This window comes from Chelonia mydas, chromosome 22 (genome assembly GCF_015237465.2).
Source record: "Chelonia mydas isolate rCheMyd1 chromosome 22, rCheMyd1.pri.v2, whole genome shotgun sequence".
Taxonomy (NCBI): Eukaryota; Metazoa; Chordata; order Testudines; family Cheloniidae; genus Chelonia; species Chelonia mydas.
In genome coordinates, this window is record NC_051262.2 from 3,706,235 (window position 1) to 3,731,100 (window position 24,866).

At 48.0% G+C, this 24,866-nt stretch overlaps 2 protein-coding genes across 3 annotated transcripts in view; one reads left to right on the forward strand and one right to left on the reverse strand.

The window, feature by feature from the left end:
- The window catches only part of LOC102947919 (cryptochrome-1), a 28,169-nt gene extending 27,831 nt beyond the window's left edge, over positions 1 to 338 (reverse strand). The window contains exon 1 of the mRNA XM_037882528.2: positions 209 to 338. The gene's annotated coding sequence lies outside the window, so the exon portion shown is untranslated. The remainder of the gene's footprint in view (positions 1 to 208) is intronic.
- The window catches only part of DCPS (decapping enzyme, scavenger), a 64,822-nt gene continuing 40,178 nt past the window's right edge, over positions 223 to 24,866 (forward strand). For both annotated transcript variants that reach the window (XM_037882531.2, XM_043533893.1), the window contains exons 1-2: positions 223 to 408; positions 11,159 to 11,327. In XM_037882531.2, coding sequence (XP_037738459.1) covers positions 223 to 408; positions 11,159 to 11,327 — 355 coding nt within the window. The remainder of the gene's footprint in view (positions 409 to 11,158; positions 11,328 to 24,866) is intronic.

The window sequence follows — 24,866 nt, forward strand, 5'->3', positions numbered from 1 at the left end:
CCACCCTAGGGGGAGCTTGGCCTCCTGCCCTGCGCAGCCACCTGCCCCTCCACGCTGTCCTGATCGTTACCTCTTCCAGTGAATGGAATCGTCCACCCCCCCCGCCCCATTTTCCCAGTGGTTCCCGCCAGTAGCAGCCCCAGCCCAGCAGGGGGAGCCCTCCGCAGCGGAGCGGGGTCTAGAGGACAGTCCTTTCCCCTCTACTCACTCTCCTCGCGGCGCATGCGCACTCCCCCAGCAGTCCCAGCGATGGCGGAGACCACCGGCGCGAAGAGGAAGCGTGAGGGGTCGGAGGAGTCGGCCGAGCCCCCGCGAGGCGATGGCGGCTCGTTCCCCTTGGCGGAGCTCTGCGTGCGCAGGGTGCTCAGGGAGTCTGCGCGGGACAAGACCATTTTCCTGCACGGGCGGGTAAGGGGGGGAATGGGCTGTACCACTCCGGCCCCGGGGAGAGAAGGAATGGGGGCGGTACTACTGTTCGGGGGGCGGGGCTTGGTGACGGAGGGGCGGTAGTACTCTCACCCGGCGGGGGGGATGATTGGTGAAGGGGGGGAAGTGCTATCGCTCTCACCCGGCGGGGGGGATGATTGGTGAAGGGGGGGAAGGTGCCATCGCTCTCACCCGGCGGGGGGGGGGGGATGATTGGTGAAGGGGGGGAAGGTGCCATCGCTCTCACCCGGCGGGGGGGGGGGATGATTGGTGAAAGGGGGGAAGGTGCCATCGCTCTCACCCGGCGGGGGGGGGATGATTGGTGAAGGGGGGGAAGGTGCCATCGCTCTCACCCGGCGGGGGGGGGATGATTGGTGAAGGGGGGGAAGGTGCCATCGCTCTCACCCGGCGGGGGGGGGATGATTGGTGAAGGGGGGGAAGGTGCCATCGCTCTCACCCGGCGGGGGGGGGATGATTGGTGAAGGGGGGGAAGGTGCCATCGCTCTCACCCGGCGGGGGGGGGGATGATTGGTGAAGGGGGGGAAGGTGCCATCGCTCTCACCCGGCGGGGGGGGGGATGATTGGTGAAAGGGGGGAAGGTGCCATCGCTCTCACCCGGCGGGGGGGATGATTGGTGAAGGGGGGGAAGGTGCCATCGCTCTCACCCGGCGGGGGGGGATGATTGGTGAAGGGGGGGTAGGTGCCATCGCTCTCACCCGGCGGGGGGGGGGATGATTGGTGAAGGGGGGGGAAGCTGCCATCGCTCTGACCCGGGGGCGGGGATGATTGGTGAAAGGGGGGGAAGGTGCCATCGCTCTCACCCGGCGGGGGGGATGATTGGTGAAGGGGGGGAAGGTGCTATCGCTCTCACCCGGCGGGGGGGGGATGATTGGTGAAGGGGGGGAAGGTGCCATCGCTCTCACCCGGGGGGGGGGATGATTGGTGAAGGGGGGGAAGGTGCCATCGCTCTCACCCGGCGGGGGGGGGGGGATGATTGGTGAAGGGGGGGAAGGTGCCATCGCTCTCACCCGGCGGGGGGGGGGGATGATTGGTGAAGGGGGGGAAGGTGCCATCGCTCTCACCCGGCGGGGGGGATGATTGGTGAAGGGGGGGAAGGTGCCATCGCTCTCACCCGGCGGGGGGGGGATGATTGGTGAAGGGGGGGAAGGTGCCATCGCTCTCACCCGGCGGGGGGGGGGGATGATTGGTGAAGGGGGGGAAGGTGCCATCGCTCTCACCCGGCGGGGGGGGATGATTGGTGAAGGGGGGGAAGGTGCCATCGCTCTCACCCGGCGGGGGGGGGAATGATTGGTGAAGGGGGGGAAGGTGCCATCGCTCTCACCCGGCGGGGGGGGGATGATTGGTGAAGGGGGGGAAGGTGCCATCGCTCTCACCCGGTGGGGGGGATGATTGGTGAAGGGGGGGAAGGTGCCATCGCTCTCACTCGGGGGAGGGGTTCATGGAGGGGTGGGAAGTGCCATCGCTCTGACCCGGGGGGGGGTGATTGGTGAAAGGGGGGAAGGTGCCGTCGCTCTCACCCGGGGGGGGGGGGTGATTGGTGGAATGGGGGAAGGTGTCATCGCTCTCACCCGGCGGGGGGGGGGGGGGGGGATGATTGGTGAAAGGGGGGAAGGTGCCATCGCTCTCACGCGGCGGGATGATTGGTGAAGGGGGGGAAGTGCTATCGCTCTCACCCGGCGGGGGGGATGATTGGTGAAGGGGGGGAAGGTGCCATCGCTCTCACCCGGCGGGGGGGGATGATTGGTGAAGGGGGGGTAGGTGCCATCGCTCTCACCCGGCGGGGGGGGGGATGATTGGTGAAGGGGGGGAAGGTGCCATCGCTCTCACCCGGCGGGGGGGATGATTGGTGAAGGGGGGGAAGGTGCCATCGCTCTCACCCGGTGGGGGGGATGATTGGTGAAGGGGGGGAAGGTGCCATCGCTCTCACTCGGGGGAGGGGTTCATGAAGGGGTGGGAAGTGCCATCGCTCTGACCCGGCGGGGGGGGATGATTGGTGAAGGGGGGGGAAGGTGCCATCGCTCTCACCCGGCGGGGGGGGATGATTGGTGAAGGGGGGGAAGGTGCCATCGCTCTCACCCGGCGGGGGGGATGATTGGTGAAGGGGGGGAAGGTGCCATCGCTCTCACCCGGCGGGGGGGGGGGATGATTGGTGAAAGGGGGGGAAGGTGCCATCGCTCTCACCCGGCGGGGGGGATGATTGGTGAAGGGGGGGAAGGTGCTATCGCTCTCACCCGGCGGGGGGGGGGATGATTGGTGAAGGGGGGGAAGGTGCCATCGCTCTCACCCGGGGGGGGGGATGATTGGTGAAGGGGAGGAAGGTGCCATCGCTCTCACCCGGCGGGGGGGGGGGGGGTGATTGGTGAAGGGGGGGAAGGTGCCATCGCTCTCACCCGGCGGGGGGGGGGATGATTGGTGAAGGGGGGGAAGGTGCCATCGCTCTCACCCGGCGGGGGGGGGGATGATTGGTGAAGGGGGGGAAGGTGCCATCGCTCTCACCCGGCGGGGGGGGGATGATTGGTGAAGGGGGGGAAGGTGCCATCGCTCTCACCCGGCGGGGGGGGGGATGATTGGTGAAGGGGGGGAAGGTGCCAACGCTCTCACCCGGCGGGGGGGGGATGATTGGTGAAGGGGGGGAAGGTGCCATCGCTCTCACCCGGCGGGGGGGGGAATGATTGGTGAAGGGGGGGAAGGTGCCATCGCTCTCACCCGGCGGGGGGGGGATGATTGGTGAAGGGGGGGAAGGTGCCATCGCTCTCACCCGGTGGGGGGGATGATTGGTGAAGGGGGGGAAGGTGCCATCGCTCTCACTCGGGGGAGGGGTTCATGAAGGGGTGGGAAGTGCCATCGCTCTGACCCGGGGGGGGGTGATTGGTGAAAGGGGGGAAGGTGCCGTCGCTCTCACCCGGGGGGGGGGGGGTGATTGGTGGAAGGGGGGAAGGTGTCATCGCTCTCACCCGGCGGGGGGGGGGGGGGGGATGATTGGTGAAAGGGGGGAAGGTGCCATCGCTCTCACTCGGGGGAGGGGTTCATGAAGGGGGGAAGGTGCCATCGCTCTCACCCGGCGGGGGGGGGGGGGGATGATTGGTGAAGGGGGGGGAAGCTGCCATCGCTCTCACTCGGGGGAGGGGTTCATGAAGGGGGGAAGTGCCATCGCTCTGACCCGGGGGCGGGGATGATTGGAGAAAGGGGGGAAGGTGCCATCACTCTGACCCGGGGGGGGGATGATTGGTGAAAGGGGGGAAGCTGCCATCGCTCTGACCCGGTGAAGGGGGGGCCGGTGCCATCGCTCAGACCCCGGGGGGCGGGGATGGTGAAGGGGAGGTCATTCCTCTGATTTGATAGCTGCTTTCAACTACCTGAAAGGGGGTTCCAGAGAGGATGGATCTAGACTGTTCTCAGTGGTAGCTGATGTCAGAACAAGGAGTAATGGTCTCAAGTTGCAGTGGGGGAGGTTTAGGTTGGATATTAGGAAAAACTTTTTCACTAGGAGGGAGGTGAAACACTGGAATGCGTTACCTAGGGAGGTGGTGGAATCTCCTTCCTTAGAAGTTTTTAAAGTCAGGCTTGACAAAGCCCTGGCTGGGATGATTTAGTTGGTCCTGCTTTGAGCAGGGGGTTGGACTAGATGACCTCCTGAGGTCCCTTCCAACCCTGATAGTCTGTGATTCTATGACCCAAGGATGCCAGTTGTTGGGGGACCATGTCCATGGGGTGGTTGCTCTGCCCCACAGCCTTTCCTGGTAAAGTCCCTGTTCCTCCTTTTTACTCTCTGTCCAAGGGAGGGACACCTCCCAGGGCAGGGCCCCCCAATGCTTGCCCTGCCATGCCCCAAGGGCCCCAAGCCTCCGGCTCTTGTAGACTTCCTCCTTTCATCCTAGGCTGTTAAAAACTAGGCTGGAGAATAATATCTTGCAGGTACAATCTTGCCTTTGTCCCCTGGTCAGATGGACTGGATGAACTAATGGGTCTTTTGCAGTTTTATGTTGTGATGCTGTCGATTTTTCACTGGGTTACAATTTGCCATAGCTGATACCTGCAGTGCCTGTTAATATTTTTTCCAGCATCTTCTCGGTTCTCTGCTTGGCAGTGACGTGCTGGAATTGCATTCCTTCTGTGCTCTGGGTGAGGGTGTCTTTTTTTTTTTTTTTAAAGGAGATCTAAATCCAATTTCCATTATTAAAATTATCCAAGTAAATCAAATCCTTCTGTCATGCCCAGTAAATCCCTGGAATGTAAGAAGCACGGAGCAAATAACTTTTTTAAAATCCAAAATCAGTGGCATGGGCTTCAAACCATATGAGGAAGGCACCTCTGGTTCTGTTGTTTTAATGAGCAAGATAGTCAGCATGGGCACTGATTCGCCTCCAAAGCCTGAGAGGACAGGACTGCATCATCTCATGATTTCAGCAGCTCCTTGCTTGAAACACACATGAGAAGAAGCAAGACCACCAACCTGGTTCTCTCATGAAGATTTATTACTGCTGTGTGCGCCTGCTTTGAGCTTGGAAAAGAATTTGGACTCACTTGGGCAGAAAGAGGAAATGGCAATTAGTCTGGCTGTAACATTCTCACTAGCCGTGTGAGTGGGTTAGTCGGACTGGGGACTCCTTGCCTCAGCCGTAATAACTATAAATGGCCATTTCACCCAAGGATCACAAAGTGTTTTGCAAGCTTTAAGGAAGCTTCATAACACCTCGAGGAAGCAGGTATGCTCATTTTCCAGATGGTCAGAGTGTAGTGCAGGGGTGGTAAGTGACTTGGCCATGGTCACATAGCAAGGCAGCAGAAGATCTGGGGATGCAGCCCAGGAGTTTGGATTCCCAATCCTGTGATCTAACCACTAGAACATCCACCTTTCCTCAAACCACATGGTACTGAGAGAGACATCATCATAGGAGGAAGCACATTGTTTGTCCAGTCAAACTGGGAGGGTGGGGGAAGTATGGAGGAAATGAATTGGGCTTTAGACCGACTTTTTTTTAAGCATGGTCACTACAGAATTTGAATATCTTTTATATCTTTGTGACCCCATTGTCCTCAGTGGAGTTACTGCTGTCTGGTACTGGTATGAGAGGTCAGATTTGGGCTCTAGGTGTGGAAATCCATTGTACTTGTACTGATTCAAATTCAGTCCTGCTGTGGGCAGGTGCAGTTCCCATGGAAGTCACATGGAGTTGTGCACCTGCTTACCGCTAGGAATGAAACTAGCCCCAGGAGTGCCGGGGGACAGTTAGTGGGTAAGAGAGGGTCTGCTTTTTCTTATTCCATTCTAGTATTGTTTCTGCTAAACGTACTGCTTTTCATCCCTTCAGTATGTATGCTACAGTTGTTTGCATACCCACTGAATGTCAAGTTGGTGATAGAGATGCTGTTTCTTCCATTGATACCACCCTTCACATCACTGCTTATTCGACCTAGAGCTGTCCTTGGGAGTTGTCTTTGGTCTAGAGTTTAAGTATTTTGTAAAATGACTGTGTACGCACACACTGCTCTCTGCATATAGTAAATGTTTCTGTGTGGAGTCTGTCTGAAATCTAGGCTCTGCTGAGATGATGCTTATGATTTTCAGCATGAGCAGGCTCAAACGTAACTAATTCCAATACTGAACAATACACAAGAGCAGAATACAGATCCCCCACCACAGTCCCTTGGCTGCCTCTTTTATAATTTCTTTACGGGGTAACTGAACCCTGAAGAAAAACAAGTTTTCAAAAGTGCCAGCCAAAAAGCAATCTCCCATTTGTGAGCCCTCTGAGGCTATCCTTCCTGCCGCTGTACTGTGCTAGGTTCAAAGGAGATCGTGCTATGGCAGCAGGAAGGTCATGTCAATCCTTCTCATTCTTGCTTTATTTCTCCCCCAAAGCCCTTTAAAACTCCTAGTCTTTGGCACAAGTGCAGGGTAAGGAAAACTGCCCCCAAAAGGGAGTTTTATTATTATTTACAAATTGTTAATATGGGGCAACTCTACAGTGCTCTGAATGTGAAATTAGAGACAGGCAAAGAGTCAGAATTGATCAAGAAGAAGCTGAAACAGTTCTAGTTTCTCTTATGCATGTTCAAGGCAGGGGGTGTTAAATAAACGCCAAGGATGCTGTAACAGGGTGGCAGAGCTCTTCTGTTGACCCACTCTTTTAGTAGGTGTTTGAAGCCTGCAAGGAAATGCTGACTGATTCCTGCTGACTCCCCGTGCCAGGTGTAGCTTGTTAATTCCACCCTGGATTTAAGGGAGGTGGGAAAGGCCCTTTGGGCAGTGGGATGTAGGGATGAGACTTTCTAAAGGACCTTTGAGAACAGCCAAGCCTGGAAGCAAGCTTAGGCTGAGGTTTTTATGTTGTTAGGTTTGTTAATAAATCCAACCTTGTATGTGTGTGTGTGGTACCTATGCAGCATGTATGGATTTTGTTTTGGAGCAGTGGGGGAAGGCCACCTGCTGACAGATGTCTAGAATAGAGAGAAAGATCCTTGAGTACAGCAGTGAGAAAAGAATGGAGAGTAATACCAGAGTCAGTGTCTACGACAGTTATGTAACTTACTAGATGGTGGGTGCTATGTAAATAAGGGGTAATGCTTTCAAAAGCAGCCACCTCTCGTTTTCACAGGTAATTTAGGTGCCTTTTGTGAGGTTTACCCAAGGATGACAATAATACATACAACAGGTCTGTCTCTTACCAGGTGGCTGTAAGATTCCATCTGGCAAAATTCGGAAGACCTGGCCCCAAATCTTCAAACAAGCTTTAGCTTTATAACACCCTGAAAAGCCCTATGAAACCCACTAGAATATGGCTGCAAGCCAAGTGAAATGGTTTTCTTCAGCAGACAGTCAGCAGGATTGTGTTCTTTGTGGCTGGGTGTTGCCCACTTCCTAGCTATTATGGAGTGTTACATGATCCTCTCTAAGCAATGTTGGACATAGAAAGGGAGATGCAAATTACCCAGCCCCTCTCTGAACCACTGCGGGAAACTCTTCCTTTCCTCTGTGTCCTTCTGCTCAGGAATTCCCACCATCCTGACACTTGCAAGTCTCTGCTTGAACCTAATTGTGCCCCCCAGTCCTGAAATCTATAGCATTACTCGCCCAGTTGGGTCCGCACTCTCCCATTCACTTTTGTCCGTGGAAATTGACTGTTGCTTGGGTTGTGTTTGGTTAGTTCCTCAGGTCTCTCTTTTCCTAAGTGAATTCAGTACTAGTAAACGATGCTGAATTGATAAGTGAATTCAGTACTAGTAAACGATGCTGGGTTGATAAGTGAATTCAGTACTAGTAAATGATGCTGGATTGATAAGTGAATTCAGTACTAGTAAATGATGCTGGGTTGATAAGTGAATTCAGTACTAGTAAACGATGCTGAATTGATAAGTGAATTCAGTACTAGTAAACGATGCTGAATTAACAGCTGTAAAGTCCGTCCACACAATACGTTCAGTACAGGCAAGAGCAGTGTTAGCTTCCATAGTTACTGTCCCATCTGACCCAGTTTGTCTCCCCGCTTACCTGAAGGGACTCTCCCATGGGAGCACAAGAGGAGTTCAGTCTTCATGCACTATTTGAACCCCAGCCTCAGAACCCCACAACCCCAGTTGAGTTGGCTTTTGTGGTGTGGAATTTGCCTATTAGATGTTGATTCCCCCCCACACAACCGACCCCCAGCTTTGTCACTAAACAGCCTTCCCTTCCAACCCAGGCTGGATTCACACCTTTAACTGAGGAGTGCAAAGCCCCAAGCTGCTCAGATCTATATAAGCAAGTCATGTGCAACTTGATAGTTCAGATCCACATACCCCCAGTGATATAAAGCCAGCTATGTACATGCCTGAGATTCCATATGGCAAAATCCGGAAGACCTGGCCCCAAACCTTCAAGCAAGCTTTAGCTTTTTAACACCCTGAATAGTCTCTGCCTTTGACTAGCGACAGATTTCAAAACTGACTGGAGGGAGGGAGGTGAATATTTTTTTTAAAAATAGCCCCATTAAACTAGCCTTATTAAAATCTTTCCATTGAGAGACTTCTTTTAACGATAAGTTCAAGCATGTTAGAGTGACTCAATTGCTTTTAAGTCTGGTGCTGTCCAGATCCGGTTTACTGAGCTGTGAAGCAGGCAAATATTGGAGTGGGGCGATTGCAATTGGTCTCGGTAACAAAGCATCGGAAACCTATCTAAAGTCTTAGATTATTTTTCTTATTAGCATATCTATTGCTTTTGGCCTGAAGATTGGTTTTTCATGTTTAAAATGAAATTGAATTGCAAACTACCTGGTAACTCAAACACCGTAAATAAGACGGATGGACTTGCCACTCAGGGGCCATAAAATGGGAAATTTCTAAGTACTCTTTTAATTCAACTTTTACAGCCATACAGCAGTCAGAAAAGGTCTGACTGTAGCTCACAACTCCATATATAAGCTTGGTATACTATTGGGTTAGTCCCTATTGTCTGCAGTAAATCCACCTTTGAGAGAACTGAGGCAGATGAAGAAGTGTCAGGAAATTGCAAAGTGTCTCATAATTTCAAAGCAGCATGTTAATCTTGGATGAATAAATCCTTTAGAAGAGGGGACTAGAGTTTATTAGGTTCCGTGGGCCAAATTCAGGCAGTAGGTGTACGTGGGTCAAATTAGACATTGTAAGTGGGTGTAAGGGTATGTGAGTTAGAATAATTTACATACTGAGGGTGAGAGTTAAGGTGTCTGAAGTCTGAGAAAGTGAAGGACTTTAGCTTAATGCTTCTTGCATCCTCCTATTGGTTTGCCCTTCTTATTACATCCCTCTCTTCTTGTCCCTTGGCATATAATTTACCCCTGCTTAGACTTGCTCGCTGTTCTGCAACTTACCTCACCTGACACATCAGCTCTGAATAAATCTGTGCCGTCTCTCATATGGATGATACAGGAATTTGGGCCTATACCTAATTACTGCATAACCTGGAACGAAGCAGAAGTGTGGCAAGAGCTGGGTCTAACCATCGCATCCCATCACGTGAACTATACAGCTCACACCCATCTCAAATTCTTGGATGGGTTGTGGTAAAGGCCTGAGTTTTCTGGGGAACCCATGATTGCTAAAATGGTACATAAAGCAGGTGGCGTTCCCACTCTGCTCCAGACAAAGTCTCTAAGGTCAAACTCACCACCTTCCTGGGATGTGGCCTTATTAACAAAGTAACTGATAATGCTACACAAGATTCACCCCAGGCCTTTCCCCCCCCCTCTGGTCTGGCTGTTTCTTCAAAGGGGTCTCTGTCCCAGACCCTATGTCCTTCTACCCAGCAGCCCAATTCCATCTCCTCTGTATATGGAATGGAATCAATGATATCACGAGTCAGTAGAAAACAGTCAGCATCTCTCTGTGGGGTTTCGACATTTGCTAACAGGCTCTGAGAGCCGTACCACCCGGATCAGAACTTCCTTACTCAGCTCCAAATTCACATAACAAACGGAAGACTTAAAGGGAAGCTGGATGGCCTTATTCCCTCAGTTGCCCAGGGCAAACACTCTTTGAAAAACGCCGGCTCCCTGGAGCACTCGGTAGGGGAGTATTTCTGCGTCTGTTTTGTGTGTTAGCTGCTGATGCGTCTGTTGACTCTGTCACAGTTCAGGGCGACTGCCACCTGCACTTCCTCTCAGTGGTCCAGCCATGGCACCCTCTCTCGGGCTTCCAGCTGTTGCCCGTCTTGGGTGGAGACCCGTGTCTCTCTCCCTTCGGACCGGGGTGTTCCCATGCTGCACACTTCCCTGCCTTCTCTGTGTTATGCGCAGCAGAGGCAGGCTGCCCAAGGACACCTGCTTGCTTTCTCTTCAGAGACCGATAACAAAGTGATTGCTACAGTTACAGGTCACCACACAGAGTTTTCTAAGCAGCCCTACGCTATTCTTAAGGTAAAAAGCGTTGGAGAAAACGGTTAGAAGAACAATAAAGAACCTACACGCGTGCTAATAAGCTTCCCTCAGCTCATCCCAACTCTCACTTGGGTTATGGTGGGATAAGCTCCTCCTCTCTACCCCCCACCCTAAGTGAGTCCTTGGGGTTACAGTTCATCTCACAGCTTCAGCACACCCGTGACAAGTTCAGTCCACCCTTTTGTACAGATCAGGGATCTTTGACCTGGAGTTTCCAGAAGCAGGTAGTTAGTATAGGAAGGGTCTCTCTCCCCAGCGTGTATCTTCAAAAGGTTGGCTTGGGAGAGAGAATTTGCATTCCCCTCACCTCATGGCATTTCCTAAGGAAATCCACATCACATATATAGTACCAAAACGATCTTTGAACTTCCCTGTGCCTTTCAGAGATTGCATTAATGTTATCTTGCTGGTAAAGAAGTTCCATAAAATCTTTCACTAGTACATAAACATTTGCATTTCCAATACAATGTACCCCAAAGTTATTAACTTTAAATCAGTAAGGTTTAACTTAATCCAATAAAGTTCAATCAGTGTATTACAGGGTATTGCCAGTCCGTCACAGCCTCCACTTCTCTCCCTTACATAGCCCTCACATCCTCTTCAGAGTGAAGAACAGAACCTGCATGGTTGTAGATAAAGTGGCCAGAGGCAAGTATGCTGCTGGCTGTTAGCAGGTGAGCTCTCCATCCCACTGATGGGAAGCGGCTAATGCTAGGAAGCTGTGTGGCTACTGCAGTGATGGGGAGGAGGGGTATATAAGTGCTGAGCTAGAATAAGTTTGGTGTATGCAGGCTGATCTTGATCTCTAACTCTAGGTGAGTGGAGCCTCTGGCGATGCAAAGGATGCTGTAGTGATCCTGGAGAAGACTCCCTTCCAGGAGGAAAGCATCTCCGATCTGCTGAAGAATCACACGAGGTTGAAGCTCCAGATGTCCAATGATATCTACAGCACCTACCACCTGTACCCACCTCCGCAGCTGAGTGGTAAGCAGACAAAATGTGTCGAGACTCTCCGACACCTGCTAATAACCTAAAGAACCATTGGTGCTTAGGGTGCAGTGGGGGCTTCCCATGTTTTACTCAACATATTTGTGTGTTTTGGGAGGAGGGTGGGTCCAGTGTTACTGCTCTGTTGTGGTGAGGGGAAGAGAACCAGAGTGCTAGGATAGCTCACCCTGTAGTTAACCATGTGTCTTAGCTGATGGAGCTCTGATTCTGAATGTGCCATCACTCCCTCTTTCCCATCCCCTCCAGGTTTGATGCTGTCTGTTAAATTGTGGTCGGGATTCAACTGTATCAAAAGAACCAGCATAAAGGTTATTTTATGGGTATGGATGCGAGTCCAAGTCCCACAATGCTGGGAATATGGGGGATCCTGCAACGTTGCAGATGCCATCCTTCTGCTTATCGATTCCTTCTGGTTGCACTGGTGAAAGGTTAAATATCATTGCACATTCACCAACGAAAACAAGGGATAATCCCAGTCAATATGCTCTTGTCCCCAACATGCTCCTCCTCTCCAGAATGGCATTTGAGCTACTGTCGGGGGCAAACAGCTGCTGTGTGTGCAGTCAGATACACATGCTGCCCTGGTAGGATGACTTGCCTCTCTTCGGAAGGCCTATTAGGATGTGGTGAGTGTGAAAGGTGCTGCATAAAACCAAACAGTCCTGTAAATGGGACCTATGTAGCTGAGCCAAGGGGCATGAATTCTGCAGAAACACTGTAACTTCCATGAAGGAGGCCAATATCCGCTGTGTGACTCCTTGGCAAAATAGTGCCATCTCCTTGGAAAATGGGGATAGTGATGCTCTCCCACTCTTATTAAACGCTCTGAGATCGAAGTATGAAAATCGTCATCAAAGTGCTAGGTATGTAAAGGGGGGAAACAGAAGAGTGCTTGTTGTTTGTAGTTCACTAGGGCTCCATTAACCTCTACACCAAATTATTCTCATTTATTACCTCGAGATCTATGGGGCGACAAACTCTAATAGTTAGAGCAGGGGACTTGGAGTCAGGAAACCTGAGTTCTGCTGATCACTCTTTCACTCTGTGACCTTGCATGAGTTACTTTACTTCCTGTGTCTCAATTTCCTTATCTGTAAATGGGGCTAATGATACATACCCATCTCTGAAGATAAGGCCATTGATGGGAGACTGTACATAATGCAGGCTATTACTACATTTGGAGAATTCCTTGCATCCGTACCCAGAAAATAACCTTTATGCTGGTTCTTTTGATACAGTCGAATCCCCACCACAATTTAAGAGACAGCAGCAAACCTGGAGGGGATGGAAAAGAGAGGGAGAGATGGCTCAAACAAAAGAACATCTATGCTTATCCATTCCAACATTCTCTCTTTCACTTGTACACACTCGTGGGTTCCTTGTCCTGCATTAGGATGTCACCAGTAACCTTTGTGGAGTAGTTAACCTTTCCTATGACAGCCTCCTCTCATTCTCAGACAACGTCTCAGTTTCTTTTTGTTGGGCTTAACGTTTTCTTGTAGGACAGGCAAGTAACATGTCAGCAGTGGGACTATACATGCGTGTGACCTTGAATGTCTGGTGCACACGGCACCTGGGTTTATCTCCCTTTTTGTCTGCTTTGTAGTGAATACACTCTTTCGTGCATAACTGGTTAATAGTCAAATGTACTAGGTGAGGAATCTCACCATCTCCCAATGGCTGTGAAGCCTCTGTTTTTCCTAGGGATGGAGGACAGTTTAGTGCAATAAGGGATTTGTGGAGGAATTTGTACTAGCCTAATCAGTAAATCACCAATCTATCTATTTTTGGTGTTTCAAATGCCCCTTTCAATGTAGTATCTAGACATCAGTTACAGAAGTGAGATTTGCATTGAGCTTGTTTATAGGGAACCCAGCTCTTCATCATGCCCAGGTTCAGTGGCTTGGAGTTGGAGTTTCCTCCTGCCTCCCCTCTTGTTCTCTCTCCTTTGTTACTGTGGGAAGGCTTTTTTCCAAAGGGTGTTTGGCACCAGGCTTGGGAGCAACATCTCTGATCTGGTCTCAAAAACACTGATTTTAGAACCACAAATTCTATCTCTTGCACTGAGTAGGCTCAAACATGCTATCCAGTTTCAATCCATTAGCTGTGTAAAACTTGTACCATACAGCAGGTGGCTATAAATAGGAAGCTTTTACCTTACCATGATGTCATATCCTAATAGTAGGAAAATGCCTTAGTTCATTGCAAGAAAGTATGTTAAGGTGATTGTTCCTGTCGTCCAAAATATAGAGAGCATTACAGAGGCTGCTGTCTGTATGAGATCCTTTGCATGGTTACCATTCAGTAATTCAAAGGAATCTTGCTTTGTAGCTCGGTATTGTTTGGCAGTGCTTCTGAGTTGTCTTCAAAAAGAAAAGGAGGACTTGTGGCACCTTAGAGACTAACAAATTTATTAGAGCATAAGCTTTCGTGAGCTACAGCTCACTTCATCGGATGCATGCAGTGGAAAATACAGTGGGGAGATTTTATATACACAGAGAACATGAAACAATGGGTGTTACCAGTTGTCTGTTTCAGTGGGTGATGAGATGCAGTGATTTCCACAAGGTGGCATCGTTGCATTAGAATCCCAGAATCTCTCTCCATAGTAATAGCACTGAGTAATGAGAAACCTTAGGCACCGGTATTTGATTTCTCTTTTACCATCTTGCTACAGCAGCGTATAACTTTATCATCAGTCTGATGGCAGCAGTATTATTCTTCTAGATTTATATCAGGTCCAGGATCTTGTATTTAGTGGTCTAAGAATATATTTGGGGGGAAAAAAAAACCCCAACCTCAAATGGCTCTAGTTAACCCTCAGACATATTAATAAAATTCTTGCCCCTCGCATGCTTGGTTGTCCAATCTCAATGACGGCCCATCCCTGAAAATAAAATAGAGGCCTGTGAAAAAGAGCAGCCTTGCATCAGCACCTGAACAGCACCAGATTCCAGCTTTGGAGGGACCATTGCAGGGAGCGAGCTCCACTGGTGCAAGGAAGCCATATCTCAGCCACAGCAGATCGAGCCTTCTGAAATGCCAAGTATTCCAGCAGTACCGACACCTGCAATAGCTCAGGTGTGGCATCGGACTGAGGCCTAGCATGTGAACAGTTGACAATTTGCCTTGGGCTGTGTAGTTTTGATGCCATGAACTCCTGAGTTGTAATCTTTGCTCTGCCACTGTCTCCTCTGTAGCTATAGGCAACTCACTTTGCTGTCCTACCTCAGTCTACCCATCTGTGAAATGGGGATAATACCTTCCTGTGGGCATGTTGTGAGGAATAGTTTGTTTCTGGTTTCAGAGTAGGAGCCGTGTTAGTCTGTATTCGCAAAAAGAAAAGGAGTACTTGTGGCACCTTAGAGACTAACCAATTTATTTGAGCATAAGTGAGCTGTAGCTCACGAAAGCGTATGCTCAAATAAATTGGTTAGTCTCTAAGGTGCCACTAGTACACCTTTTCAGTTTGTGTATGTAACCCATCTGAGGACCTTGGATGGAAGGGTCGGTAAAAGCACAAGGGGAGGGCAGAGGGAAAGTAGTTCAAGTTTGTAAAGTGCTTTGACACTATAAAAAGTAAAATGGAAACACTTGTGTGAGATATCCCCTAGGCACTGCAGGAAGCAGTGTGGGTGACTCAGTAATAGGTTTCAGAGTAACGCTGTAGCTCACGAAAGCTTATGCTCAAATAAATTGGTTAGTCTCTCAGGTGCCACTAGTACTCCTTTTCTTTTTTCAGTAATAGGTGTTCTTCCCTCTGAATCATACAAAACAAATGCCCCACATGATTAGGGGCCTTGTGGTACCAGTGGCGTCATCCTTCAGCTGCAACGTAAAACCCCAACCCTGCTGATTTCTGGCTACTAAAGATCCCATAAAAGGCCCTTTTTGTTGCAGTGTCCTGACGAGATTTCCAACCCAGATAATTCCGTTCTGCCTCTCTGAATTTCCCCTGACCATTCCCCTGGCAGTGGGATTCTTCATCTCCTGTCCTAAATTATGTAGAGCTGTAGTATGCTTTGTAACAGCTGGCATGTTTTACTCCAGAAGTGGCTGCGTTTCTCTGATTACACTGTAAAATGATTCCTGTTGGTAAAGGGCTTTGGGGTGAACGGTGCCATATAAATAATAAACTGATATTTTGAAGCTTGAAATGATGTGGACAGTTTCCTGAAATGCCTTTTTCTGATGTGAATAATTTACAGCAGTAAGTGGAATAACAGCATGCACACGTGAGACAGAGGGAAACTTGGCCGTTTGGTTTAACCTCTCCCAGGCCAGGTTGCTCTAGCGTGCTGATAAGACCTTAGAAAAGAAAACGTGCTTATCAGTGCCAAGGGAAAAGTTTGCTCCTCTATCAAAACTACATGCTATGGCCATTTGGGGCCTGTATTTAATGTCCAGTAGAGCGCCTGTGGCCATAGAAGGTAAGAGCATATTTACAGCATTAAAATACATTAATGACATCAAATGGCAAAGTGGAGAAAAATTAAACCAAAGCAAAGCCAAATGACTGCATCCTTACCTGAAGGCCACTAGACTCAGGCTATGAATTATCAAGAGCGAAGGAGTTCCAAAGGCAATGCTGAGAGAGACCTAAGGCTGCCTGCCCCCGGAGACTCTTAGCCTAGAAACCCGCCAGACTGTCTTAAATGCCACAGTAGGGTATAAAGGGAAAGATGGGCTTCCTGGATAATCAGGCCTGGGACCACTAAAAGCTTTATAGAAAATTACTGATCCCTTGAGCTGCACTTAAGTCTGGCTTTTGGGCCTGATTTAACTCCCCTTGAGGTTGATGAATCTCCCCATTGATTTTAATTGTTGGATCATACTGTTTGTCCCTGTAATGTCTGAAAAGTGATGAGCCAGCGGGGTGAAGGAGTGATGCTGCTGAAACCTGCGGGCTCAGTATCTGTTTTACACTTCAAACATCCTACCTCTCTGGCAGCATTTAAGTGTCGCAAGTTGAAGGATCATTTTCCCCTTGCACCCTACCATGTCTGGGCCAGCCTTCCTCAAAGGTGTGTCTGAAACACTCACTTTATTACTCTAGTAAACTTTCCTTTATAGGGTTGTCTCCTGCCTTTACAATACATAAACTGGCATCCATAACTAAATCATCAGAGGACCAAAAAGTGCTAGTTAAATTTTTACACAGGTTTTTATTCTATTTCCATGTGTTGTAGTTTTGTTATACGCTGTTGCCTGTGTCACACCTCACGGATAGCATCTTGCTGTTGCTGAACCAAACTTGTAATGTAGAGCGAGCGGTTATGCTCTTGGCTTCCCTTATGAAAGAGAAAAACCTCCCAGCTTCCTCCAGTTAATGCTGGGTTAATCCACAAGGTTGCACTGGCATTTGCTGCCTATCCTGAATGGCTAGCAAAGTGTTGTGTTTTTTTGTTGTTTTTTTTCCACTTCCTTGATATACCTGAAGTGAGCATGAATTTTTCTCCCAGGAAGATAGGCCAGAAGCAAGTGAAGTGAGGATGGAGAAATTGCACAGGGCTTTGGAAGAGACCTGGGTTCTGTTCCCAGCTCTGCCACGCAGTTGCTGTGCAAGTCATGGCACCTCCCTCTTCCTCACTTCTTCATCTGCAAAGTGGGAATAGTAACTTACCTCCCAGGAGCATTGGGAGTGCCTATGAACTGTGTATAAACTGCTTTGAGATCCTCATATGGAAGGTGCTATAGAAGCACTTTGTGTTGTTAAAGCATCAGATGCCTTTTTCTGTTCCTGAAGAGGCTTGTTCGGTTTTCTCTTCTGTATTTGCATCTCTCACACACCTGTGTATACAGGCCTCCAGTTTGCTTTACCCAATGAAGGAGAGCGAAAAGAACTTGGCTTCGTGTGGTTTGTAGACTACAGGGTGTAAGTAGTGTAAAAATGGGCCCCGCTGAGAATGTGGGGCTAGGACTGATCATGTCAAAAGATTTTAACAGGGACTTGCATTAGCTGTGGCTTAAAGAATGGTCGGCGTGACAACTGGAACATAGAGGTTTGTCCAGGTGCATATTATCTCACACCTGGCGAGTGACGACTTTTGAGTCTTGCATTATCTCCCATGGTCCTCTCTGCAGCTCCTCCTCTCCCTGGAAAGTGAGGAGGTCACACCTCTGAAGACGAGGGCGACAAGGTGTCCTGATTTTATAGGGCATCAGTAGGAGGGTTAATGGAAACTGGGGGGGGCGGGGGATGCACAGGCAACAGGAGTGTAGTATGAGACCCAGTAGGGACCCAGACAGCTGCCTGTTGCACTGCCAGGATGTGATCAGCAAGATTAGTCGAGGTACTAATTCCCTGCTATTTGTCAGCAACAGTCCTCGCCATTCGGATCAGAAGCTGTCACTGTACAGTGGCTATGTGAAGGTTCAGAGTCGGGTAAGCCTCTCTTTACTAGAATATAGATGACTTATGGGACCTTAAATCTCATCAGCTTTCTACGCCGGCATCTAATTAAAATTTCACAGAGAAAATTGTAAGTAGGGTAAGTAATGAACTCGGCAAGGAGAAATCTTCCAACCCTCCAGCCCTTTTTGGCAGTTTATGTCCCACTTTCACAGAGTAAAAATGATCATTTTTTTTAAAGGAAATTCTACCTATAAGGAAATGAGGCCCTTGATGTATCATCTGCCTTGCTCTCTGAAGAGCTTCAGAAACTGCAACATAGACTTCTCCTTGACTAGGCTCTGCAGTTTTCTCTTTGCCTTCCCAGATTTGTTACGTGCTGCTCCAGGCTTCAGAAATCAGTGGAGTCTCATCACTTGATTCTACTTTCTCTGCTGCACAGTTGGTGCTGGCAGTGTGGGTGGTCCTTCTTGGTGACTAGCAAATTACTGTATGGTCTTGGTAGCTTCATTTGTAGACCGATCACTTTAGCTGACCCAGTTCAGAGATTCTGTCTCTCTGCTTTTACAGAATGCCTGTCACTGGAGATAACAGGCTAAGTCCCACTTGGATCTGAGAGGTTCCTAAGGCTTGCAGAAGAGTGCATTGTTTTGAAAGATTTCAAACAAGCAGTTGGCATCTTGAGCAGGTTCACAAGGTCAAGATGGGAGTCAGCAGGAGAAAATTGAGATAAATAGGCCTGAGGTAGGGGAAACACAAACCAAGGAGAACTTGAGGCTTAGTTCCTTGCCAGGTTATAATTCAGTTTTCTCTTGCCTGCGTAGATGGGGGCTAAACAGCATTTTAACCAAGTTATGAAATTGTGTTAACCTGTTGCAATCAGGGATCTTTAAAATAATTCAGTATCTGTGGTTAAAGCATAGCTTTTTCCAATCTCTGCCCATCTGAGGGATATCACAGGGCCCATCCCTATAGCATCTAGGCCCCTAGTTTGTGGGAATGTCACACACAGAGTGGGGACTTCACCCCTTGAAGTTAAGGGAAAGTCACTTCCTGCAAACCCTTTCGACAGAGGAATTAGCGATTACAAACTGTTAATGCAGGAGCCTACTGTTAAATCAATTACATAAGGGGTAAACGCATAGGAGAAGAATCAGTATGTTTCCTTTTTCAATTAGGTGACTTTAGATGGAACAGAACACCTTTATTTTTGCAGGACATGTTCTTTTCACTTAGTGCTCTGCGAGGGTTGAAGACCATGGCAGGTTCTGATTTAATCTGTAGTTGACCTTTGACAAGGTCCCTCAGCAAAGGCTCTTATGCAAAGTAAGCTGCCATGGGTAAGAGGGAAGGTGCTCTCATGGACTGGTAACTGGTTAAACGATAGGAAACAAAGGGTAGGTATAAATGGTCAGTTATCTGAATGGAGAGAAGTAAATAGTGGTGTCCCCCGGGGGTCTGTTCTGGGTTCAGTCCGATTCAACATATTCATAAATGATCTGGAAAAAGGGATAAACAGTGAGGTGGCAAAATTTGCAGATGATACAAAATGACTAATGATAGTTAAGACCCAGGCAGACTGCGAAGAGCTACAAAAGGATCTCTCAAAACTGGGTGACTGGGCAACAAAATGGCAGATTAAATTTAATGTTGATAAATGCAAAGTAATGCACATTGGAAAGCATAATCCGAACTATACATATAAAATGATGGGGTCTAAATTAGCTGTTACCACTCAAGAAAGAAAGAGATCTTGGAGTCATTGTGGATAGTTCTCTGAAAACATCCACTCAGTGTGCAGCAGCAGTCAAAAAAGTGAACAGAATGCTGGGAATAATTAAGAAGGGGATAGAAAATAGGACAGAAAATATCATGTTGCCTCTATATAAATCCATGGCATGCCCACATCTTGAATAGTGTGTGCAGATGTGGTCACCCCATCTCAAAAAAGATATATTAGAATTCGTAAAGGTTCAGAAAAGGGCAACAAAAATGATTAGGCATATGGAACGGCTTCCGTATGAGGAGAGATTAATAAGACTGGGACTTTTCAGCTTGAAAAAGAAATGGCTAAGGGGAGATATGAGTGAGGTCTATAAAATCATGACTGGTGTAGAGAAAGTAGATAAAGAAGTGTTGTTTACTACTCCTCATAACACAAGAACTAAGGGTCACCAAATGAACTTAATAGGCAGCAGGTTTAAAATAAATAAAAGAAAGTATTTTAATTAAAGCTTGTTAATATACTTAGGGAGGCCTGGAACTCTGATTAAATTCCTGCGTATATGTGGTCAGACCTGGGTTACCTTAAGTGAATGACTTTCCCTCTCTGTGCCTCCGTTTCCTATCTGTAAAATGGGGATAATTACTCTTCCCTATCTCAGAGGAGTTGTGTCAGGCTTAATCAATTAAAATGTGCAAAGCTTGGATACTGTGATGATAAGTGCCATGGAAATGGCTAGCGTTAAGCCCCAGGTCCTTGGCCGCAGCTGAGGGGCACATAACATAGCTAGATATCAGAGTAACAGCCGTGTTAGTCTGTATTCACAAAAAGAAAAGGAGTACTTGTGGCACCTTAGAGACTAACAAATTTATTTGAGCATGAGCTTTTGTGAGCTACAGCTCACTTCATCGGATGCATTCAGACTGCAAGCATCCGATGAAGTGAGCTGTAGCTCACGAAAGCTTATGCTCAAATAAATTTGTTAGTCTCTAAGGTGCCACAAGTCCTCCTTTTCTTATAGCTAGGTAGGTGTAGCTTGACAACACAGGAAACTGAAGCTTTCTGTATATGCTGTTCAGAAGCTTTTATTTAAATGACCGTTGCCTTTAATCAACCCACAGTTACCTTATTACCAGGCAGGACTCTGACCAAGTCGTAGTGCTGAGGATCAAGTGATTAGACTGACATCTTTTACTGAGGATGCAGGACAGAAGGTCAGCACAGTGCAGCACCATGGACTAGTCTTAAAATTATACTGCATTGTCCCAGGTAAGGAATTGGTAGCGTTTATTATGCAGATGATTTCTAACAGAATAGTGACCATCAAGTGTGGAGATGGTTCGGATCGACCATGTCATATGAACAATGGACTTTCCCAAGGATCTGCACTGGCTCTGGTGCTCTTTAATATACATGCAGCTGATCTGCTGCCCATCTTGGCAACTCAATTCGTGTATGCTGATGACATCTGCCTGGAAGTAGCCAGAAGGAGCTTTGAGGAGCTGGAGTCCTGCCTGTCATCTGATCTTGACACCTTGGCCAAGTACTTTCCGAAGTGGTGACTTAAACTAACTGTACTAAAGATGGTGCCATTTTGTTTCCATCTCACCACTTGAATCTCATTGGCACTGCAGCTCCTTCTGAACAACCAGCTGATCGTTGTTGAACTGTATCCTACTTATTTGCGGATAAAGCTTGACCACTCTCTGTCCTTTTGACAACACGTCAAGAAGACACGTGGCAAAATGCAGTCAAGAGTTGTACTCCTCTGCAGGTTTTCTGACAAATCTTGCTGTACTAGCACTGCAACCTTATGGAAATCTACCAATGCCCCGATTATTGCATCTGCTGAATATTGTGTGGCAGCATGGGGCTCCAGTTGTCGTTCTGGCAAGGTAGGCTCAGCAATCAACTCTACCATTTGTCTCATCACTGGTGCGACCCGGAGAACTCAAGTTTCTAACCCTCTGGTCTTTGTTGGCATTGCTTCTTCAGTGATTAGGCATAAAAACAGGGCTCTGGGCACATTATTGTGCACGGTCAGCCATCAAGACAGCTTATTTCACAACTGCATCTCAAAGTCACACCTAAAACACCAGCTAAGTCAAGATGCCTCTTCTCTGAAATTGTTGAGCCTGTCAGATGGCACATCAGACACAGCCTTTCTAAGGAACAGTTCAACAGGTGGTGCAGAACTTTATTTTGGATTGATGATGCATTTCTCGGCAGACAACTCAGATCTGTATCCCCTAGTCTCTCTGGATCAGCTCTCATATGTCCTTCAGAACAGCCATATGAACTGAAAGATCCTTCTTCATTACAACAGGATTTGTTGTGGTCACGGTGGTTTAACTTATATCTTTACTACTGGGGCTTCAGCCCTGTGGAGCTCAAGAATAACAACATGCCATCTGGTTATGGACTTTTAATCATTGTGATGGTGGGTAGATATGCTTGATGTCTTGGATGATGCTGCCATAATAGAGTGGCTACATCACTTATCCAATACATTGTTTGTGGCCATTAGAAGCCAGATGCCAGAAGAAGTTATAGAAATGACCTGTCCCTTTAACAGAAGAAGACAGGGGTTCTACTGCTCTAGGATGTGTATCTGAGCCAGTTCTGGTAAGTCAGGGATGGATGGAAGCTCAGTGTGAGAGTAGGCAGTGAAGAAAGTGACTAGTGTGAACTGAAGTGGAGGAAAGATGAGGAAGGCAGGTGAGGGATGTTGTATGTAGCTTATTGCCCTTCTCTCCAGGCCCGAAGTCTTTGGTTTTCCATTCTTGTCATTATTTATCATTTGTCTGTTTTGACTACACTAAACATCTCTCGTCCCATCAGCAGGTGGTGTCCTGACCACATTTAAACCCAGCCCCTTCAGGGGTCCAGTCAGCAATGCAATGCAGCTTAACTTTGTACAGCACTTCTCGTGCAAACTGTGCCCCAAAATATTCATGGGGGGAATGTGGGGGAAGAAACTACGTGGTCTGAACAAGGGTAAACATGCATGTATTAATATATACATATTTAAAAATGAGATTGGAAGTGAGGTGGAGAACTGAGGAGGAGAGATATGGGAAGGCTGTTGCTGACAACTTGGGCTGCAGAGAAGAAGGCTCTCACCCCAGCAATGGCCAGATTGCATAGTAGAACAAAGGGGGCAAAAGCTCTCGACTTGGAGTAGAGAAGGAAACAACGTAGAGGGCTTCATTTTCCAAACTAGAAGGAAGAGGTCTGCCTGGACTTGAGTCAGGATTATTGTTGTTGTTTGTATTAGTGTAGCACCTAGCTGCCTGAGTCATGGGCCTAGGCACTATACAGATACAGAACAAAAAGATGGTCTGTGCCCCAAAGGTGATCATCCTTCCTATCAATCTCTCTTGATTCTTATAACAATAGCCGACGACATAGTATTTAGGCGACTGTGTCCTGTCCTCTACTCTTGCCTTTGTTTCACCAGTATTCATAGAGACTGGAGTGACACTTCTTTCTTCTTTGATGGACAAGGAAGGCCATTTTTGTTTTTACCAGGAACTCCTGACTTGTTTTCCCTATTTTGCTAGAGGTCTCCTTGGAGGACCTGGAGAAGTGGATTAGGAGCTTTCTCAGTCATTCACTGTCATAGTTTTTATACCTCACTCATCATGGTAGTATTTAAGCGCCATCCAGTCGTGCATTGAGCAATGTGACTGTGCGTCTGTCACATGTTTGTTTCGTCATCCTCTCCCCAGAGGGAGAAGTGTGTTTATGTAAGAGAGGGCAGGTCAAAATGCCTTGCATTTGGAGTGAAAAGTGGGGAGGTTTGTGATGGTCCTTGCTTTTCCATGGTCTTAGACTGTCCTTGGAGAAGGTTCTGTCTCCCACACAGACGAGCTTTACTCTTATTGTTGCGGGTTCCAGTTGTGTCAGAAGAGCAGAGTTGTTGACCACTGTCTTTGTCCCAGAGATTTGGTGGTTTTTTTAGATGTCTGGGGCCCAGGCCCTGTAACGCTTTGAAGATAAAGACCAAGACCTTGAACTTAATTTGTAATTCTATGGAAAACCAGTGTAGAGAGCGGAGGATGGGTTTGATAAGTCCGAGGAAGCCTGCGTTGCTGAAGAGATGCAGTGAAACATTCTAAACTAGTTGGAGTTTCCTAAGTGGTGAAGGCTTCATGATCTGGTACGCTACACTGCTGTAATCAAACTGAGAGGTGACAAAGGCCTGAATAACTGAGGCCAGGTCTTCATCCACCAGGATGGGATGGAGTTTCCTAGCCAAGCAGAGGTGGTAGAAAGCATTACTCATGGATGCTGCTACGTGAGAGCTCAGCATCAGCAAGGGATCCAAGATTACTGCTAGAGTGCAGACTGAATTCACCAATTGTGGGTATGTATCTTCAACCAACAGAGATTGCACTGTGGCTGCAAGCTCTTCACAGTACTTCCCTATGCCTGTCACCGTCACCTCTGTCTTGCCCGGGTTCAGCTTCTGCCAGCTGTTCTTCATCCGAGAGCTGATCCCATCTCTTCTCCCCTGTGTTTCTAGCATGTTCGAGTAAAACTGTGTTTATAAGACCAAAAACAAAAAAACCAAAAAAAAACTAGTGTGCTGAACCCTCAGAATAGATCCATTCCTGTCTCAGTCAGATTTCGCTTTCTTGCTAGCTGTGGGACCCTCATCACGTTAGTTCTCTCGGACACCTGGAGTTGGCAAGCCTTGAATTTCTTAGGCAAAAAAGCAGCAGAAAAAAACCCTTTCCAGGCCTCCTCTTTTCAGCACAAAGAAGAAAATGGGTTTGTGTCCTCTTTTTACTTTCTTTGCAGGCCACCTGTGCATCATTGTCCATCAGGAAAGAGACACCGACATGTAAAGTGGGAAATTCATTTGAAAATAATTTGGTTACAGTTACCTTTTGAATCACCCGATGAAGGCTCTCTTGTTGGAGTCAGACCTTGTTCGAGACACTGGCTGTAGGGGGCAGTAGGGACTTGCTGTTGGAGACTGTTAACTGGTTTCCTACATCCATGAGTGGCTTAATAATCAGAAGAGAAACGGTTTTTAACTTCTAAAAATCAAAAGCAGTTTCCATGATTGTTTTAAACCAATCATTGGTCTTGAGAGAGATCATTTAGCACTAAACCTTGGTGATCCATCTACACAGATCTGTGGAGGCAAACATTAAATATTCTTTTCATGTGCTTGGAAAACTGGGTTGAATTGATTTCCCTAAAACCAGTACTCTCTGTGTCCTGGTTTAAACAAGTTCCCTGCCACACATTAATGCCTGTTCATCAATTTTCTCTTTCTCATTCAATAGGCAACTTACTGTAAGTTGGAAAGTTTGAAATGCTGACAAAACACAACCCATAGTTCCCTAACTAACTTTGCTGAATAATCGAAGAGCAGAGTTTGCTTCCACAGCAGTAGAAAGAGTTTCTCATGCCAAAGACTCCATAA